Here is a 21,754-nt window from a genome sequence, read left to right on the forward strand (position 1 = left end):
TTCCGTGTGGTTCCTCTCGCTCTAAGGAAAACAAATGTGGTTAAAGAATTCTCATTTCTGCAGTTCCTGGCAAAGCTGCAGTTTCGTAAATCAGCCGAATAGAATTGTGCTAAGAAAATCATCGCTAAGCCATACAAACGAAGCAAGTAAATCCATAATATTTCTACAGGGCACATTTCCCCCACACATCCACTTTTTAGATTTCTGCTTTATTCTTGCCAAGACACAATCACTTGTTTTCAACCTGTCCTGCAGCCCCTTAGCCACACATCACAACATAGGTGATCATATTGATAAATTTGATGCCACGCTTCACATAGATATGAATACTTTCTATCCTTGCTCTTTGACTATATATTTTTACACATTTATCTGATCTTTGAGCAGGTGAACTGCTGGGTCCAGCCAGGGCTTTGCTGTCCTCTGTGTCTCTGGGACCAAGCGCTGTGGTGCTGCTGGTAATAGGAGAGTTTGCCCTTCCTGGAAAGGCACAACACTTTTTATTGACTGATATTGGCTTCAGGAGCTTTTGATTATCCAAATGTGGTATAAATTCCGGCTGGATTCATTACACTGAATAATCAACTAGAATTTTTCATTTGTCCTTTTCAAAGTCCTTTCTTTAGGGCGGTTGTGAGATTCCTGTGAGGAGGAGTCAGTTCCTCACTGGGTGTTGAAACCGAAAGAGCAAAAGTAGATTTTTGAGGTGATGTGAAAGTTCCAGGTGAATCGTCACCAGCTTGAGCTCTGGGGCTGATTCCTGGAGCTCCCCCAAAGCTGCTGCACGGGAGCAGAATCTGGCCCACCACTTGGGCTTGTCTAACTCATTTAGTCGGGACTGTTTAACTCTCTAAACCATGCAGCTTGATGCATAACCTAGTCCTATTTTTACTTCTTTTTTTTTTTTTTTTTTTAATTCCCAAAGCTTTCATTTGAAACAGGAGGGAGAGGTAACAGCTGTATCACTTCTGGAGGAGGAAATGATTCTGAAACTCCTTAGAACACTGTGGGCTTATGAAACCCCTCAGAGCAGTGGTTCTGCTGACCAGGAGAACAGACAAACCTGAGCCATAGCCCAGCTGCCAGTCCTCCCTGTGTCCTGGATCTCTCCCTTCACCTGGGTGGTTGAAGCCAGTGTGATGCTTTCCATTCCAAATACATAAGCAGCCATTGGTCTGTCTACTACTGAGTAAGGAAAGCAGTCAAATAAACATTATTTCAAGACTAAAAGAAACCCTTTCTGGCAAAATATCCCAGTCCAGACCCTTGTAAGTGAGTTTCTGATTGCACTTTCTGATTTTGGGCTTTTCATATAGCTTCTTGAAACTTATTTTATTGTAACTGTAATTATTTTTGTTCTCACCTATTGTGCATTCTCTTTATGTAATTAAAAAAAAAAGCTTTGATATGTAATTTAATAATAAATTAGAATTCTAAGCAAGGTGCTTGGTTCTTTCCCCGTGACAGTCTTTGCCTATCTAAACTTCAGGGAGGATGCAGAGAAGATTCTTGTCTCTGGTTTGGGATTGTCCCAGATCAGTTTGTTGTCCACTGTTGTACCAAGTAGAGATGGAGCATTTCCTGACCCGAAGGGCCGGGTTCCTGCTGCGCAGACCTGGACTCCCCTTCGGCTTCCAGCGTCCGCATCGGAAGGCTCTGAATATCCGAATACAGTCAGACGTTTTTCCTGCTGTTCTTTGGCAGACAGAACAAGGATGCTTTTCTTCAGAGGTAAGCTTTAAAACATTTTTTACATATCCATAGTATAAAACATTTAATTCCCAAATGCACACCAAAACTGATGTTGATCTAAGAGCCTTCTCTGCATAAGGTGCTTTCCCCACATTTTCAGTAGCTTGGTACTTTGTTTTTACCCCCCAACACAGACACCGAAAATGCGCTGATACCTCGAACATGGTAATAATTAGAACAATTAAAAACTGTCTCCATGGAGTTCTGTTGTACCTTGTGATTTTCTGGCCGTGCTGTGGTCTGGACCCTCCCTCAGGTGTTAAACCAGGCAGCACCTGCAGCTGGTGGGGTTGCGGTTGGCACTAAATCATTCAATGCAGCTCAAAGCAGCAAATCCCCCCGGCAGTGCGATACCTGTGTGTGTGCATACAGCTCGCAGTGAGCAGAGATCATTTCTCTATTTCAGAGCTGTCGTGCTGTGTTGTAATGCTGCTTAAGAGAGAGATCTCTGTATCCTTAATGTGCCTACTAAATATTCAGGAATGACCATCTGCTTTCTCCAGGGAAAGCTTTGACTGTATGTTTCAAGATAGAGAAGAAACTTCAAAAACTGTTTTGAAAATGGAAAGGCAATTCTGTTTTCAGGTAGTGGGAAGTGCAGTTAGTTTTTCCAGTTTGTGCCGCTGGTAATAAGTGGTGCATAAAATTCCATCTTCGTTTGGATTAGAAAATAAATTATTAATGGAGCTGAATCCTTTTTTCCAGCTCCCTGTACAGTCAATAATTTATAGTGGCACAGGCGTAAGATATATATTTTTAACCATCCGCCTCCCAGAATACTGTTGTTCATACTGAGAGCTGCTGTCCTTCCTGACAAGCTGAGGCGCAGTGGGTGTTCGTGCATTATGGATGAGCCGAGCTCGGCTCCGCTTGTCCTGGTGCAATTCCACCGGCAGATTTCCTGCTCAAAGGGAGCCGAGCGCTCCATTAGAAATGCGGAGGGGAAGGCAGGAGTGTCTTTTGTTTTCTCCGTTTCACTGAACATGGGAGATGTGCTACTGTGTGAGAAAATCTCAATATTTACAGTAGATATTTACATCTTCTGAATGCCGGCCCTTTATCCAAAACAGGTCTTGAGGTACAGGAGCTGTGCTGCCAGCACTTGTGCTCATTAAGCACTCGGAGCCTGCTGCCTTCATCCTCCTCCTGCTTTGCAAGCTGTTGGGGCCGTTACAAGCGTGTGCTGCCGCTCAGCCCTCGCTCCATCCTCCCGTCGCTGCGCGCTCCTCGCTCTTTGTTCCTCACGGGACCCTGAGGCTTTGCTAACCCAGTTTTGCCGGCGCTACTGGGAGAGGAGAAGTCTGCCCGTAATCAAAGTCCCTCCGCCTTTGAAACGGCGTTTGCAGTTCTCATTGTGGATCATTTTCTGCTTGTACTTTGGCTTTCAAGCCCTGTGGATCTGTCGGTCAGTGGTGTGATTTTTCACCTGATCGTGTCCATTTAGGTCACTGGTCCTGCTTTGCCTTTGCTCGCTGCCCTGCCCCTCAGATTCTCCCCCCTTGCGTCATGGGTGTTTGACTTAAACTAGACATTTCAAACACGTTATTTTTGGTCTCATAATTCTAATTTCTTTTAAAAGAATCTACCCTTCCTTTGAAGTTTAGAAAGATTGTCCCAGCATAACTTGCAGCTTATCAATGGAACCCACACCTAGAGCCCTAGCTGAGAATCCACCAATAACCCCTTCAGTGCACGAGCCCAGCGTGCTCTTCCACACAAATGCTGCGAACAGGTGGGGTTTAGTCCCTTCAGATGTTTTCTTTCTTATCTTCCTTGCCCATACCCATCTGTCTGATGCAAGGTTCTTGGAAGCGGGGACAATATTCTTCATTTTTTGTTCATATTGTTCATCTTTGTGCAGTAAAAAGAATAGAAGCTCCTTGCTGCAGGTTGCAAAGTCCCGTTTTGCTGCTAGCAATACAGTGGAAACTTTCTTCAGATGTTTGCTGGTCTGTGTGTGTCTGTGTGTGTCATCTGCTGCAGACCCGTCTGTCTTCAGCCCTGTGCTGAGCTGGCTTCTTTCAGGGCGAAATGCTGCTGAAACGTCAGGATATAGATATTTTTTTAAGGGAACATTTTCGTAAAACTCTGTAGGATGCTCAGGAATATTGCAGGTGTAAAAAGAAATGGTGAGTAGCTGTGAAAGTGCTGATCAGACATCCCTGAGATCCTTATTAGCACACAGATGATTGTTTGTCACATTAAAGAGTCACTTGACCATGCAAGGACCTTGTCACCTCTGGAGGCTGCGGTACCAGTGTCCTGGTGCCAAAGAGGCCCCGTGAGCATCCCCCACCTTGCAGTGTAGGTGGGGGCTGAACCGACGTTTGGGCTTTGTCAGCTCGTCTCCTCCATGCGAGAGAAACACCCCAGCAGGGAGGCCGAGCGCAGAAAGGGGCCTCCGTGGATGTTTCCCTGCTGCGCTATAAATGGAGTTCCCTCTAGGTCAGGCATGTATCACCAGTGCTAAATTTACTTTAAAATATTACTGAGGTGGGGAGGTTTGTGAGTCAGGTCTATAAAAGCGGGCGCTGCTTATGTAAAAAAATGTAGCGTACAAAGAGGCAGAAGGCGGGAGGGCTCCCAGCCAGCAGCAGAGACCGTTGCTGGTGTGTCTGCCTCTTGAAACAAATGGGTCTTTGTATTCAGGTAGCGACTGCGCCTCCAGGTCGTGGCAGGACTGCGGGATCTGCTGGCCGGCTCTTCCTGAGCGTCCATACATTTCAGGAAATGTAATCGTCAAGCCTAAGCTCTGGCTTAGATGAAGGGCTTTAAAAAAATATAGAGAAACGACAAACATTTGGGGGATGATCAGTTCTTGTAATGCTTTAGGGATGCTTCAGCTCCAGTTGTGCCACAGTGCCTCTGGGAGGGGAAAGGAGGAGGGATGGGAGGGAAGCTGCTGTGGGGATTTTGGTATTCAGACATTTTTAATTCATTCAGGCACATTTATCTCTTTGGCCTTTGGAAACCTGGGGCTCCTGGAGGCAGCTGTGCCTTTGCTGGCAGAGCATCGCCCTGCGCTTCGCCTTGTCAGACGGGCAGACGTTGACCGTTCTGCAGCACCAGCCTCCTCGGGCCTGACCGCAGACACAGCAGCACCCCAGGGGAATGAGCTTCTCCTGCGCTTCCTGAGAAGGAGAATTTCCTTGATGCATCAGCCGGGTCCTTTCTGCAAGCTCGGTGCCTCCAGTGCCCTTTGGAGACAAGTGCTGGACCGGCTGCGGTCTGGAGCTCTCGGTAGGAGAGGCTGAGACGAGTCATCCCCCATGCAGGGGAGGAAGAGACTATTCCACGGCTCTTAACTCACTTTTTTGGACCACTTCAGCTCGCACCCACTGTGTATGTTTTGCAATCAAAAGGTAAAAATAGAGCATCACTTCAGATGCCAGTTCTGTCAACATTCCTTGAATTTCACTCCTGTTTCCTGTGTACCTGGGGAGCTGTTTCAGACCGTAATGAATTACAGTGCGGTGGGTGAGGTGCTGTTTCACGTTTCTGCCCAACTGGAATTGATGAAGTGATCCGTTTGCATCGATCCTTGCTGGGAAGGCATCTAAAATACAAGTTTTATGAAATTGGACTTGAGACCAAATAATTGGAAGAAAACGCTTTAGAATCCGCAGCCTATAATTAAACATTTCCAAGATACAGCAAGCTCAGCAGAAGGAGGCATTTTTCTGTGAAGACTTCCCGCCGTTGCTTTGTTTCACGCTGTGTGCTATTAAAGCAAACAACTTTGCAAGCTTCGGAAGCATTCGGAGCTCTGGAGCAAGAATAGCATTGAACATTACAGCCAAGCTGGAAACAATGAAGGCCATCCGTTTTGGTTTGTTTTGTTTTTCATATAAACTTGGTAGCTGAAATCCCCGTTACTCTATTTTAGGTATTCTAGAGATTGAAGGGTGGGTGTTTTCATCCCCTGAAGGATCCAGCAGCAACTGCTCTGAAGGAAAGGTCCTCATGTAGAACATGCCCTGATTTGCTTCGCAATTCATACTCACCTCTGCAAGCCGGGCTCTTCTTTTTTCTATTGTGTAAATCCTGACCACTGCTCCTCATACAAAGTTTATCAAATATGTCTCATCTGATTAAAAAAAATAGTTTGAGATGTGATAGAGACATCTACCTTGTGCCACGTAGGATCGTTAGGAATGAGAGAGAAAATGGGAACGATTTCCCTGTGGTTTTTAGTTCATAGCTCCTGTCTGGAGTAAACTCTTGTAAACCAGTTGCAGAACTGGTGACCAACTTCTTGTCCTTTGCTTGAACCCCAAAGTTCATGCAAATTCATTAGCGAAGACAAACATTAAGAGGTGAATGGAGAGTCTATAGTGTTTAGTAGAAAACATATGCAACATGGAAATTGGATGTAAACCTCTTGCTGTTCCTTTGCGAATCTATTATACATGAGCCCATCAGAGCAGCATATTAATAAAACAGGAGGCCAAAGCACTTGGCACTCCCAGCTCTTTAGCGAAACATCAGAGGAGAGCCTGTCAGCTTCGGTCTTTGAAGTCTGGAACTCGCATCTGCCCAGCTGCGTGGGTGACACGGTCAGGATGCTCCGAGGGGAATCTCGCCACCACAGGGAAATCTTCACATGGCGTGGGGGTTTTTAAGTGAGGAAAATCCTCCTCCTGCAGGACAAAACCTTTTGTTCTTTCTTGCTCAGGCTTCTTGCCTGCTGAATTCTTTAAGCAATATGCAAAGAAGGCCAAAGACGGCTTGAAGCAACGTCAGACATGTGCTGAGACACAAACTGCATCTGTTCATGGAAAGCTCTCCCACCCTGTCCCAGACTCTGGTCATGCACAGATACCACCAGCCACAACCATGAGTCCCTTTGCTGAATAGTGGTGAGTGAGACACACTGATTTTTCCAAACATCTGCATTTTGTTTCTCCATCAGGACAACTAGAGGTGGTTCTTTGGACCCCCGCCGCAATGACACCGCATTGCCAAGGGCCTTTGTGCAGACAGTGACGCCTCTCGCGCTTCTGGGTGCGCAGAGGCAGCAATAGATGTAACATGGGCTTGGTGCTAAGTCCGGCCTTAGCGCAGAATGGGAGTAGCTGTGGTGTGGCGTAAGTTTGGACCCACGTGGCTGTGAGTATTCATTGGTGGCTCTTGAAGATAGAAATTTGAGCAGCTGATATCCTAGCCCTAGTATGTGACACTACAAGACCACTAATTTAGGTGGTGGTACAAGGGGAGAGTACTTAGGTGTAAGAACCAGCAGATCTAGCTTGAAACTTTATTAAGTTATTATCTATTAGTGCTTTGAAACTTGCAGTTTTCAAAACGATGGGGAATGGACACACCGAAGAACAATTTAATGTTCCTTTGATTGTTTTCTGAGATGCATGTGAGGATAACAGACCTGTTTTTCATGAGTTTGTGAACATTTAATCTGCATCCTCTCTGTCTTTGAGTATATGGGGGGTTTGCCTATTTAGTTTTTTTCCCTCCAGAAAAAAGCCTTACAGCTTGCGGATTTAAGAAAGGAAAAAGGCTTTGTATCGTTATACTACTAATGAAAATGACAGGCAGACCACAGCCTTACCGTGTCACAGCAGAGGCCCAGGGACTTGGGTTTGGACCCGAGGGGTGGTCTTGAATGGCCTGTTCATCCTGCTGCATGGCCAATGTGGGCATCACCATTTAATAAACGTGAGCGCAGCAAGTCAAAGGGCTGAATCTGTTTCATGGCAGCGTTTGCCGCTGGGTTATCGCCCTGTGGGCTCCACGGGGAGCGGCTCAACGCTCTCAATGCCTCCGTGGCCATTTCCGTGGGGCCTGACCTGCCTCTCCTGGAGGGAACCTCATCGGCAGGACGTGTTCCAGACGGGGCCATTAAATACGTTTCTTGCTGAATCACGCTGCAGGCTGCCAGTGTTGCAGAGAATTCACATCTATTTTTTTTCTTTGCCATCATAGATATGGATGGAAGTGGAAGTGCAGTGTCTGGTAGCTGCTCTGGGGCTATAAAGCCTCATTTTTGATCCCTGCTGCTGGTGGTGGCACCTGCCATCCCCGTGCATGCTGTGTGTGTGTGTGCTGGGCCGGGAGAGGGAAGGAATGGTCCTGGGGAGGCTGCGGGACCGCGTTACTCCAGTAAGTCCTACCCTGAAGTCTGGAGAGCTCAAGCACATTGCGACAGAGCAGAGGGGAAGGCAACTAATCCAGCTCGGCCTTGGTGAATCTCTCCAAGCCGAGCTGGGGTGGAAGCTGCATTGTTGTTCATTCCTGGAGGGCGTCAGGATTCAGCCGAATGAGGTTGTTGTGCAATTGATCTTCAGCACAGATCAGCAGATGTGACCGACACAGAAACCAACTCCGGGGGTGACCTGGGGTGCGTGTTACACACAACCAACAGCTTTCCAGCCTGATTAGAAAAACTCCTGGGAAAAGACTAAAGCCAATGTTTTCGGTCACGGCTGAATTTTCAGGCCTTGGCTTAAGGAACTTCTAAAAAGCACTCGCTTCCTGGGAGCAGCCTGTGTTTAGGCTTTCTGAGTAGGGACCAAATATCGCTGTGCATTCTTGAAATCTATGGTTTTGATGGATAATTTTGTTTTCTTAGCGGATTTGGGATGTTGTCTGTGTTCTCTCTGACTTGGTTGTTCTATTGAACCGCAATGGCAGGGCCAGCAAGAAGCAGCAGCTCCCAAAGGCTGCTCCCCAGCCCATCCCTGTGCTTCTATGTATTGTTTGTAACCACTGCACCAAAATACGAGCTGATCTACGTGCTCTTGGAGTATGAAGTAATAGTTAAATGACCGGTTTGGATTTCTTTTTTTCCTAATTTAGACAGAAGAAACAAGTTCAGCTTTGACCATGCATGTTACATTTTAATTTTTTTCTCATGCCAAGAAATACAAAGAAAGTATATAAGATATACCGTACCATCCTGCAGAAAAAGAAACGTTGATCAGCAAAGAGAAGCGCCCAGCTGCAATTCCTGATGTGTTCATGCTGTCTGTGAAACACGGCTCCTCCAGTTCGGGTTCGAAACGGGAGGAGCCGGCGCATGGATGGTGGTTGTGGCAGTGGGGGCAGAGACCCTGCACATCCACGCAAAGGGTCGTCTCCTGGGCACCATCTAACGAGGGCACCCAAAGTGCTGTCAGGGTTGCCTTGGTGAATCCTGCACACGTTCCCTTTCTGATGTTTCTTATCCTGGATGGGTATTTATAGGTTTCAATTTTGTTACCTACTGGTGTCAGCAAATGCCTTACAAATATTCCTGCTTTGAAAAGGCTGCTTTCGCCCCCCCACCCCCTTGGCTTGTGCCCAAGCATGGGAGTCTTCAGATCTGTCTTTGCCGATATTAAAGGATGTATGCTGAAAAAAAATCGACTTCAAATCTGAAATTATTTCAGCTTGACTGTGCGGCCCTGGATGTGGTTCTGTGGTAGGTAACACAGTGATAGGGCAAGATGGGGGGCATCAGGGGGAAAAATCAAGAAGTCATGGGACCAGCCCAGTGGGTGCATTTCTGCAGCCTCTCCCTGGACTCAGAATGGAAACGGAGTTTTAATTCTATCTCCAAGGCGGGATCTGCTCCCCTTGTCTACATGGAGAAGCCTGTATTTGGAAGGTCAGTTACTGCAGCGGCACATGCTGGAGTCCACAGCCCCGGAGGAGCAGGTTCTCTGCCCCTCGATAACCCCTTTCAGCAAAGCCCAGCAAGGGCATCTCATTGCCAACAAGACCTGTCTCGGACTAAAGAAAAGGCAGAAGATGGGAGGGAAGAGCCTGTGACACTTGTGCATTGCATGAGAAAGCAAGTTGAACTGGCAAAGATGGGAAGAGAGGAGCAAACTGGAACAGAGTGAAATACCGACCAGAAAAAGCAAATTCATCATCAATGCAGCAAACTGAAATCAAACCATTTGTCACTTTCTTTCCTCCTTTGGTCTGAGCCAGCGTTTGCTGTGACCGACTGACTCCTGCTAGACCTTCTCTGACCATCGGTCATTGCATCCTACAAGAAGATGTATGAAACCAAGCAAACAAATCTGCTGAGCAGCAGCAAATCGCTTGTTGAGCTTAAGCCTTGGATTTAGCATTGCTGTGCCCAGCAAGGGCTCTTCTGTGCCACCCCGCAGACCCCGACTGTCCCCAAAACCCTGGGGAGAAGAGCCCAGGGACACCATTGCCAGCAAGGTGCCACCAGCCACGCGCTCCACTCAGAGGCTCTTTCCCGAGCAGTGCAAATGTGTATTTATATCCCACCAGGACCTCACACTTGTCGATCGTAACTCCTACTTCAACTCACATTTAGAGACGTTTCCCACCTTCTCCATCTCTTCAGCAAGCTATCCTCCTACCAGCTCGACTTCGCTGTCAGGTAAGGCTGGATCACCACCACGGCTCTTGGATCCCCCACTTCTGCCCCACCGCCTGCTTCACCAGGGGCAGAAGTTGCCCAAATCCTGAGGGTTTCATGGCTGTTATAGCTGCAAACACAGACAGCTCTGCTCTGATGTGTGTGCCTAGAGGAGGCTGCAGCGGGTGGCAAAGAGCTGTGACATAAGTAACAAGGCTTATTTGTGGGGACGGAGAGGGAAAGCCTTTTCATTACGTGGTTTTTGTTATCGCACTCCTGTGCGCTAAAAGCAAAGTTAAGGAGAAGGACTGGTTGTGCTCGGATGAGGAAAAAGAATAATTTGCACTTGGGTGAACACTAAATAAGCAAAAAGTCATGAGGGATGCTGTTGTTCCCCAGGTGTAGACCAAAGGAGGAGCCGTGCCTGCTGGGGGCCTCAGGATCAAGTTCTGCCGTGATTTCCCCCCTGGTAACACAGTCACGGGTGAGGTGGGTGTCAAGGGCTGGGGGCTCAGCAACTCCTTCCTTCACAAATACAAGTGAATGCACCTAAAAGAGCCAAAAGGCTGGGATAATAGCATGTGTGCCATGGAGAGCAAGGATCTAGTGGCAAAACCTTTGCAAAATGTCAGGCTGAGAAGTGTACGGAGAAGTTGGCAGAGAGCAGGGAGAAGAGACTTTCCGGATAACCCTGGGGAGTTTCCTTCCCATGGACTGGAGATCCAGGTTACAAAGAGAGAAAGTATTTTGTCAGGGATAACTGTAGAGGCTTTCCCCTGGATTTAAGTGCAGTATAAGGACCAAAAAGCTGTATTCAAGAGTGCAGAGCGGCACGATGGCATCTAATCAGAAAGAAGATTAAAAATGAAATGAATTTGCCTTAGTTTTTCATTAGACTGAATAGTGAGATGAGAAGCAATCGCCTCAGCAGCCCGGTGGTACAGGAGCATAAGCCGTGTTTGAGCACATGCAATAAATCATCACTGCAGGGTTTTCTGGGAAAGCTGCTGCCTTCTCCTGCATTCAGATGAATTCTGGTACCTCTACCGCAAGAACCATTGCAAGCTGCCTCACAAAGCCACTCGTTCCTACAACTGCAGGTATTTCAATCTATTTTGAAGTGTAGCGTGTGTTTTTGCCGAGATCCCTTTGGAAAAAAACAGATTAAAAGACAATCTAAATTCACTCATATTTATATTAAGAGAAGAAAGAAAAACGAGTTTATTTCAGAGCTGTGCGGTGCACGTGAGACTGAGCAGCGTTGCCATCCATGCAATTAGAGCAGCGTGATGCTAACCCATCTCCTGGAGCGTGGCGAGGTTTGGTCCTTTAACTGTGGTAAAGCATTTTAGATTAAAAGCTTTATATAATGATAAAAGAACATTTACATTCTTACTTAATACTTGGCGCTCTCAAGTACTATAACTCATGGTGGTGCTTTTCCGTGAATGTCAGCTCTTCCAGCCCAGGGAGGAGCTTGCTCAGCTTTACCATCGACTGAATTTCAGCAGCTTAGAGAGCAAAGGGCAGAAGATGCGCGGACAGGCAGGGCTGCCCTTCTGTATCACAAAAACATTAGCGTGTGTTTGCCAACAAGCCGCGTTTCACCCCGAGCAGCGCTCAGTGGGCCCCGCTGAAGCTCACAAAAAATTAACTGCAAAAGAAAGGTTGCGAATTTGGTCCATTTTAGAAGCCAATGGTTTATAATAAAGCACTAGGAAAGGAGCCCAAGAAAGTGCTGTAGTGATGTGCTATTGCTCTGAGTCCCTGGAATCTCTTTTCATGTAGAGAAAATGTTAACAGCTTGTCTAGGGGATTTGGCTTTCCTACCCCCTGGATTCAAATAACGCCTGGCAAAAGAAAACACTTTACAAAGGAGCAGTCGAAGAGCTGACGAGAGTTTTCACAGCAATACCCGTGGCTTTGCCCATTAGTTACTCCAGAGTAACTACAGCGTGGGTTTACCCTGCAGCCCTGCCCTGTGCTAACCCTGCACGCACACTCGCGCACCCCAAAGAAGAAGTCAGTGCCAAGCAGTCGTGTTGTGAAGTTTCTCGTGGTGTGCAGTAGGTTCTCCATGTAGACAAGCCCTTGGAAGCATTAGGTCGGATCTAAGGCTTGGGATTTGTTTGTTTGTGGTTATTTTTCAGGAGATTGATGTGCCTGAAGCACTTTATTTCTCAGAACGTTCCAGATTACCAGGTCCCAGGCTGCCAGGTGGGGACAACAGAAGGGCCAGGGAGTGGCAGCTCTTGGCCATCAACTTGTGCCCGCAAAGTTTTGACAGAAGAGAGAGGCTCGGCTAACACGGAGCCGATGGTTATGGCCAGAAGCCATCTACAAAGCCTGAATAAAAGAACAGGTGATGAAACTTTGCATAGTCTGGGTGGCTGGATAGAGAACCAACCCCAGGAAGAACCCGCGGCGAGGATGGAGTTGGGGGCGGGAAGAGAGCACGGGGATGGACGGAGGCTCGAGGGAGCGCGTATGGTGGGGCACGGGGCACCTATAAGCAGATTAGGAGGAGCAAAGTCTGTTCTCTTGTTATGATAAATAGAAAACATTAAAAAATAATACTGCTTGTGGAACTGACCCCAGCCAGTTCTGGGGATACTGGAGATTTTCAGAGATGCAGAAGAGCGTGTGAGAGGTGCAGGACAGGGGCAGGGACCTTAACCTTCTCCATGCCTATGAAAATCTCCTGGAAGACCCTCAGCTGAAGCCCAGAAGGGTCAGGGAGACGAGGACTGACAGTGGCGGGGGCTGGATCACTCTGAAGCTTTTGTGTGATGGACATGACGTGACATAAGTGGGCAGAATGGGCTCTCCGTGCCTTGGTACTGCTGCTACAGATTAACCAGGCTCTTTTCTCAGCAGGGACAGTATTAACCTCACTTTGGGTGCACAGAGAGAGAAATGTGCGGGTTCACAGAGAAAGCATTATTTCGCCTTCCATTACAAACCCCACCGTGGGACTGGGGTGAGAAGGAGCCTGGCGTTCTCATGCAGCATCATCCTGCTCTGCCAGCTCTGAGATCTGCCCTAAGTGTTAAAAGAGCTCGTAGGAACAGACATGGAGAACATTCCCAAAGGCATGCAAATGGTCATTGTCTCTTTTTTTGTTGTTTTTTTTTCATCAAAAATACAAAAGCACCCACCACATCCTCCAGCTCTCGCAGCTGCGCTTTGCTCGGAGCAGAGCCGTGGTCCTGCTGCAGCTCTGCTCTCCTCCTCCTCCGTGGAACAGCTCTCAGCTCCTGATGGCAGTTTGAGCTTTGGGTTTTGTTTTTTCTTTCTTTTTTTTTTTTCTTTTTTTTCTTATTTTTTTTTTTCTGTAGATACACAGAATTCGACGATTTAAAAACCAAACCAACAACGCCCCAAAAATTCAGTGACTTGTGCCAAAATTCTTAGGAGGATTCCTCGAAACGTCCTGTTCTCGCCTTAAATTTCTCTTTTAAAACAAGCTTCGTTCTCGAAACTCTCTCCTCCTCTTGCGCTTTAATTGTCTCCCCGCTCCGTGAATTTTGCTGGAGGGGAATGAGGTAGTAGACTTCCCCCTTCTCCTCTCCGCTCGGCATCTGATGTCCTTTCCCATTCCTTCTTGTGACATGTATTTTAACCCATCACTTGTACGGACTCGTTTCCAAGAGGCGGTGAAGTAGAAGCATGCGTTCCTTCAGACGGCGCTCCAGAGCAGGCTGTCTAGGGCTGCCCACCTACACTGTGACAATTTTTTGTTGCAAGGCTGAAAGTAAAAACCCCAAAAGGAAAGTTGTCTTCCTCCTCTTCGAGGTATTTGCATGCTGAAACGTCTTCTAGGAAACTGTAAAACAAAGAGAGTCTTAGGGCAGCTTCCAGCAGTCACAGGTGTTCCCCTGGTGCTCGTGGTTTGGGCTTTGAGTGTTTCTGAGTTTCCCATTTGAGCTGCGCTGCCCATTGGTCATGCTGGTTTCAACAAGTGTTTGGGAAGTCCCCCAAACGTTTTGGGATTGCATTTCTGGGCAGGTTGATTTGTGATGTGAAACCCTTTGGTTTTTACCCCACAACACGCTTCTAAACCCACTGCAGCCTTTGCCAGGGCAAGACCTTTCACCAGAGGGACCTTGTACAGTCACCACTGCACTATCGGCCAGCACAGGGGGGACTTCCCATCTTGGTCATTGGAGCAGTTTGGGTTGCTCCTACAAGGAGCCTGTTCTTTGAGATGGTTTTTATGTGTGTGTGCAGCGGGTGATGGTCAAACCAGCCTGGACCATATGGGTGCTTAGTGCCCTAGCGCTGCAGCTGGGTGGGAATGGAGCACTCCCTGCCCTAGGGGGTGGTAGATAAGTGTGTCCTGGGCTGGAGACGGGAGCCACGTGAGCTTCCTGTTCTAGCTGGGCTGGGGAAAAGAGAAGGAGATGTTACCTCTGACGCTGAGTGCAATGTAGAGCACGATGATGATGGTCCCCAGGATAATGGAGACGATGCTGAGCAGCCTGGCCATGCGGCCGAGTCGCCGGGCTCCGTCCATGTCCCCTTGCTGCCCGCTGTTCCTCGACTGGGGGGAAACAGAAAAAGGCTCTTGAGAATGGCTCTGGGTGACTCTCTGGCCGTAGTCCCCAAAATGAGAGCTGCTGTGTCAGCGGGGAGATGGATCTGCTACCCTGGGCTCTCACAGGGTGCCACACGTGTCCCCATCTCCACCTGGAACACCGTTCTGCTTGCTCTGGGTGGGAGCTGGACTTGCTAAGTCTGTCTTTTGTTGGCGTGACTGAGAAATGCCCCAGTAGGGGACAGGAGGCACAGCACAGCCAGCAGCAGCCCCTCCCTGCCTCTTTCATGGAAAACCCCGAAATTCATGACTTCATTCTCCAGATGAGCTCGCTGCTATGGGGCTGTGCAGGGGTTTGCATCCCCCAGGGCTACCACTGCGCTTGTGCAGCTCACGTACAGGACAAGCATCCTGCCTCCATCTTCTGCAAATTGAGAGGCGATGTATATTGCGAGTTTAACTATCCCCGACAAACTGAAAGAGCAGCAGTGGTGACATTTCCAGAGCAGCACTTGGCCCCTTTGCTGGCCGGTGGAGCTGAATGTGTGTGTGAGGAACGGGTTTGACAAAGCTGGCAGGAACTGCTGGCTCTCATCTTGTGCTGGGACATGCTTTGGTGCCTCTGCATTACCCTGAATTTCCGCATCAACATAGATGGGTTGTGCTCGCCATCTCTGTTTTTAAATGCACTCCCTCTACAGTGAATTCCTGCTCTTGTGTGTGCTGTAGGGAGGGAAGGAATAGCCCAGGTAGCGTCTCTTTTCTGCTTCTAGTTTCATTGTGATTTCCCCTGCTGCTCTATTGATTTTTTCAGGCAGCTCAGTGAAAGCTTTTCCTGCTCTTTAACTAACAGAAAGGGCTCCCTGGCTGTGGCAGGGCTGGGGGAAGGCGCCAGCAGGTGCCTGGAAATTATCCTGTGTGGACTCAGTAAGGAGTGAAGAAAGATCCCCAAGAGCTGGAGCCAGAACGGGACTTGCCTGGACCTGATGTTGGTGGGCACTGGCATCTTAACGAGAAGCTCTCAATGGGATAAATCACAGCGGTCCTTGTCTTTGGGAACAAGTGGCAAGCCAGGGTGGATGGAGAGCACAGCTTGGAGCTTCCCTTGGAAATTTTGCTCTTTGCTGCTCAGTCAGGGCTGGCCACCCTTGGGCTCAGCAGATTCCAGCTGCAAGGGGCTGGAAGGGTTGAGCAGGATTTGGGCTTGCACCCAAAGGGGAAGGACATGAGACTGGATGAGCATGGGCTCACAACACCTTGCCTGGTGCTTGATGGGGCAGTGAGGGCAAGAGCAACCTCCACCTGCGCTCCCCGCACACAGCAACCTGAGGAGCAAGCACAGCTCATCAGGAAAAGTTTAACACACTGATGCAGCGTAAACTTTCAGAGTGAGTGATTAAATAAGAAACGCTCTTGTAATTGGCAATCATTTGGTCCCCATGTGAAAAATACTGAAGGTAAGAACTCCTGGTGAGGGAGAAGCGTTATGGCTGAGAGATCAGCCCAAAGTGCTCCCCAGCCTGCCGGAGCGGGTGCGCTGGGCTTCCTGCTCTTGGCCAAGGGAGGACCCAGCACTTAGCAAAGGGCAGCTGTGCGGTGCCACGGCGAGGTTATTAGGGTGGAATTACTCACCGTGTGTCAGCATTCACCGTGGAGAGGCTGGAGCCCCTCCATCAGCAAAACAGGAGCCGCCTGCTCGGGAAGAGGCTCTCCAGACCAAAAAGCCTTCCCAAATTCATGCAGAGCCCTTCTGCCTCCCATGAAGCTCATTGGGAAGGGGGTTTGGAGGGAAGGAAATGGGATAAGGAGTTTGAAGGTCCATTGGTAACATTTTCATCTGGTTGGGAAGGCTTGGAGCAGGGGGAAAGAAAAGCAATGTAGGCTGGGTGGAGGGAGCAGGACAAGGAGAGCCCAGCATACAGGTCTGTCACCTTGATCTGGTGGAGGAGTCAGGAAAAACCCCTTGATCTCACTGGGGATGGGGTTTTGTAGACACTTTAACTGCCTTGGAGCAGTTATTCTTTCTTTAGAGATGCTTTTTAATATTTAACATTTTTATGTGAGCTAAAGGCTTCTTCCCCATCTGTCTCCAGCCAACCTGCCTCAGCTGAGCTGGGTCTTGGGACAAGAGGGAGATCTGGGGCAGCTCCCCAAGCCCTGTCCCATGTGCTGGCTCCTCCCTTTGGGGTCTGGCTGCGAAAGCTGGGGAAACGGACTTAAAGAAATAAATATGCTAGTTAAAAAGAGTTAAAGGTGGAAGTGTATTAACAATCCCACTTCCCCTTCTAAAATGTGTATCTCAGAAACAACTGTGCTGGAAAGGATCCCCTGTTGAATGTTGGTGGGTTGTTTTTGGTTTTGTTTTTTTAAATAAAAAAAGAAAAAATTAAGAGTCAGGAGGCCTAACCAGCACTAACAGTGAAACATCATGGAGAATTCAAATGAATACTTGATGTTGCCACCCCATTTCCCATTCATCCTGCTTTAATACCACTACCCTCTCGGCACTCGCCAGCCCCAGCCCAGGCTGTGCGCTGGCTCCTGTTCTGTAGTGCCCAGGTAGGTAAAATGCAGCTTTGAAGGTTTCCAAGTAGTAATTTCAGTTTGCATCCCCACGTGAATAATGTAGCAGAGCCTCAAACAGGCAGCTGCATCCCCGCAAACATCCCGCTCTGCTCCCGTGCCACCCTCTGTAACAGCGTCCCCGCCGCTGACATCAGGAGAGCTCAAGACCTTGTTCCTTCTGGTCTCGACAGGACATTTGACAGACAATATCCTGATCCATGGGATGCAGCCAAGTTTCGTTACAGAACAGGAGGTGACAACAAAAAGCCTCATGGGCTGGTGGTGAGAGATGGGGAGAGCACAGCAGCACAGGGACCAACCGCATCCCTGCCCTGCTCACCGGCACCTTCCAACATTTGGGGTTTTTGTTAGGCTCAGGTTTTTGTAACAAGTGTCATATTTTTGCAGAGTATGAGTTAGATTGCAGTGAAATATGCAGTTTTAGCTGTCCTCTAGGGAAAATATATAGGCTAACGCATTTGATATATTTATCACTATAGCTCCCGGAAGTGTTTGCTGTTGGTTTATCCTGAACAATTGTGAAAAATATATCAGCATTGGCATGGGGTGTTTAGCAAGCATTTGTTACTGTACATATATTATTCATCGGCGTGGAATGGCTTGATTACAGCTCTCTAGTATCACTAATCCCATGTTTTGCTTTCCACATAAAAACATGAGCATCTTGTTTATTAATCGAGACTTGCCAAGGCAGAAGAGCTCTGAAAGGCTTGAGGGCTACGGGGGAGCGAGTCGCTCTGTGTGTGCCAAGGGACTTGGTATTATGGCAGAGTATTAGAAAATCTGAAGGTCCTTAGAAGTGGGGCTGGAAGGGCAGGTTGTGCCACAGCACCCACAGGGCCGGGTAAGTCTGGGTGATTCAAAGGAGTTCTAAATCTTCCCTGTTTTCAATCTGTTCAAGTTACTGCTCAGAAGGTTTTTTTTTCCCTAATAGATCATCTTATTTGTCCTGTTGCAAATGAAGGCGATTGCTTTTCCGTGCTAGTCCCAGGGATGGAGAAGATGAATCGTTACCTTCTCTTCCCCCACAATCTTTCCCAATTTATGAACTGGCTTTGTATGCACTCTGCTGCCTTTCACCAGTTACTCAGAATAAATCATTAATCCTCGACACTTGCATTTTTTTGAAGAAAACATTCTGAGAGAGGTATAAGTCAACATCAGACTTAGATAGATGACTGTGCCATTTAAAATGAGTAAGGATAGTTTGACTTCTCCCACATCTTTCGGGAATGACAGTACTTATTTTGGACACCAAGTGCTGTGCAGAATTGCTCTTGGCATTACTTTATGTTGGTTCTGGCTGGATTGACCTTTCTCCTTCATTTCACTTCATTTTTTGGGAGTTTTAGATGCTGGTAAGTGACCTCTCTGCTTCTTCCCCTGATGTGGCTGCACTTTGGGGAAGGGATTCGATAACAACAATACAGCGTGTGTGTGTGTGTGGTACCCGGCCGTGCCCCGCACACCCCTGAGATGGGTCCCACAGGGTTGTGCTGCTCTTGTGTCCATCAGCCCCCCCTGCTCCAGCTCGGGGAGGAACCTGAACCCCTCAGTGCAGCCAGGTCCTCACTTGGTCAAGAAAATGCATCCGAGGGTCAGTGGAGGAGCCTCCAGGTAACAGATTTCCAGGAGCCCAGCGTTACCAGGAACAGGCTGGGGGCTAGAGCTGATCTTTTTTCTACCTCTGGCTGTGGGCCCTGCTGGGATCTGAGAGAAGCTTTTGAAAAATGATTTATGAGACACTGAACCCAAAAGCATTCATTTGCTTTCTTCTCTGCTCGCTGCTTATTACCCAGAAAAAAAAAAAAAAAAAAAAGCTTTCATGTGCAAAAAGCATTGACTTAGGGAAGAAAAATACAATTACAGAGCTAAAGGAATGTCAGCACATTGTGGAAGGGCCCCCCTGCCCCCACCAGGCACCAGGAATCACGAAAACCTGATTCCTGCTCAGATTTACGTGTGATCAGGCGCTCCTGGCATTTATTCTGTGGGGAGACCTAAGCCTGTGGGAGCCCCAGGGGTCACTGGGAACTAAATTCCTCGCTGGTGTAAGGAGGGGAAACATCAGCCGATTCCCTGAGAGCTGTCCCTGCCGGCAGGAGGACCCAGCCGGGTGTTTCCCAGTTGCCCAGGATCAGCACAGAGCAGGGATCACTCACGGTCCTGCTCCGCTAACCACGCAGGGCTCCATGGCTGGCGTCTGGGGGGCGTGTGGCACGGTTTAGGCATGGCCAGGACTAGAAAGGGCAGTGACAAATCCATTCTCCCACGGGACGAGGAGCGCAGGGGCCAATGTGAAGGGGCCAGAGGATGCACACTGGCTACTAACGTGCTGTGTGCACTGGAAACCTTGTCCAGGAGAACGTGCTCGTCCAATTGTGCCTTCTGCCTCAGTGGCCCCATAGGGCTGGGCTCGGGCACCCCCTTCCCCAGCTCTGAGTGGGCTCTGTCAATGATGTCAAGGGCCTTGGGAGCAGCGGGCAGCCAAATAGTTGCATTGCCTTGTTGGTCCTGCCTCTTTTTGGGTTTAACACAGTAAATACACACCCCTCCCTCCTTGTCTAGCAGTATTAACTGACTCCTGCTCTTTTTTTACTGTTTATTCTTCTACCCCATGGGGCTTATGTGGCCCACGGCACATCCCCACTGTGCTGGAGGCTCTAACGCCTGCAAGGGAGAGTGTGAGAATCTATTTTGCATGAAGGCTAATGTGGTTGGAAAATCCCCGTGAGAGACCTTGTTTATTACCATAGATATGCAATACTGAGCTGCTTTCCCTCTCATTGCAGTGCAAAGCCAAACAAGGCTGGCTGGCTTCCCTGTATGCTGCCTAAACAGGCTCTGCCACACAACTGTACGACGCAGATGACAGCTGGCACTGGCAGGAATGATGATTCCTCCTCAAAATGGAAACTGGTCTCTCTAGAGGGCCTTCTGTGGCAACCGCCAGTGCCTGCCTTCAAGTTGGTGGTGGTTTTGGGGGAAGTGCTGGCTGCAGGTGCCCCTCAATGTATTTCTGTGTAGTGAGCAGGTAATTGCCTTCCCTGAGATTATTTTCAAGGAAAATATTTGCCTTTGTTGCAAATGAGGGTATAAAAGGTGCCCAGGGACTATAAAAGCAGTGGGGTTTACTGAGGGGTAAGGGGGTGGCTGTACTTGCAGGGCTGTGCTGGCTGAGCCACCTGTACCTGAGGTGGGTGGGAGGCCGGCTGGCTTTTCTTCTCCCCTGCTCTGATGTTGGTGTATTTGCTGAGGTGTGGGGGGAGACATTTAATGGAAAAAATTGCTTCTCCAGGGCAACTAAAAGAGCTGCAGGTGCAGCCCGTCCCTTTGAAGTGTCTGATGGCGGGAACCGGCCTCTAGCCAGGGTTTCCCCTGTGTTGCAGGGCTGGGCTCGGCTCTTGGGAGATGCAGAGGGAGATCCCTTGTCCTTGCCTCGCCTCTCCGCAGCTCCTTCCCGGGGAATCCCGGCAAGATGCTCTGGACCATTGCCTGGCGGCAGGGACCGGGCTTCCCGGAGCCACTGGGCTTCCCGGAGTCCTGCCCTGGGTGCGCCCAGATCCCACCCCAAATCCCAGACCGTCCCTCTCCATCCCGCCACCTCTCCCCGGGTCCCCGCCAGCTCGGAGAGCCCCTGCTCGCCTCCACCCGCCTCCCTTCCCCGGAGCCCTATGGAAGCGTCCTGCGAGAACTGAGCAGCGGCACAGCCCGGCATCTCAACGGGAGCTGGGCGGGCTCCTCCCGCGCCGCTCCCCGCCGCGCCCCGCGCCCCGCCGGTGCAGCACCGCGGACAGCTCCGGGCCCCGCTCCGGCTCCCCGCTCCAGCCGTCGAGGGCGGTGGCGGCGGCGGAGGGAACCGGGCGGGTCCGGGCGCCTGGCGAATCCCGCACTCACCATGATGGAGAAGACGAGGGCCACGACGTTGATGGGCCAGACGGGGCAGAAGCAGGAGAACATGGCGAGCAGCAGGTAGTCCCGCGGGCGGCCCTGCTCCGGTGCCGCCGTGCTGGTGGCCGTGGAGGAGGCTCTGCCCAGGCTGAGCCGGGACGGTGACAGCGGGGCCGCCTCCAGGTGCCCGACCGACACCGACTTGTAGGCGAGCCCGTGCCCGTTGCGCTCCGCCTCGGCGGCCAAGGCGGCCGTGAAGGATTTGGAGCCGCGGAGGCCCTTCTCCTCCCGGCCCTCGGTGGGCGCCAGCAGCTTCTCGGTCTCCTGGAAACGGGTGGGCAGCGCCGTGCCCGAGCCCGGGCCCGAGCCCGAGCCCCCGGGCGCGGCGCCGCCGCTCGCCATGGCCCGGCGGAGCGGGCTCGGAGCGCGCCCCGCCGCCGCCGCTCTGCGCTCGGGGCCCGCCGCCCCGCGGGAGGCCGTGCCGGAGGAGGGGCCAGCCCGGCTCAGCCCCCGGGGCAGGATCGGGGCCGCGGACCGCCCCCGGGGTGTCCCCATTCCCCTCCGCCCCCCGCTCCCGGGCCGCGCTCGGTCCCCGGTTCGGGCGGTGCCGCTGCCCCCGGGGATGCTGACGGGGATGCGGCGGGGCGGAGCGG

At 50.0% G+C, this 21,754-nt stretch overlaps 1 protein-coding gene across 1 annotated transcript; it reads right to left on the reverse strand.

The window, feature by feature from the left end:
* Positions 1-11,829: 11,829 nt before the first annotated feature.
* Positions 11,830-21,554, reverse strand: TRARG1 (trafficking regulator of GLUT4 (SLC2A4) 1). The gene is made up of 3 exons (XM_082068443.1): positions 21,108-21,554; positions 14,498-14,630; positions 11,830-13,913 (listed from the first exon to the last, which is right to left on the reverse strand). The coding sequence occupies exons 1-3, from the start codon at positions 21,501-21,503 to the stop codon at positions 13,906-13,908; spliced, it is 537 nt and encodes a 178-aa protein (XP_081924569.1). The 5' UTR covers positions 21,504-21,554; the 3' UTR covers positions 11,830-13,905.
* Positions 21,555-21,754: the final 200 nt, after the last annotated feature.

The sequence above is a fragment of the Streptopelia decaocto genome (assembly GCF_964273445.1).
Source record: "Streptopelia decaocto genome assembly, chromosome: 18".
NCBI lineage: Eukaryota > Metazoa > Chordata > Aves > Columbiformes > Columbidae > Streptopelia > Streptopelia decaocto.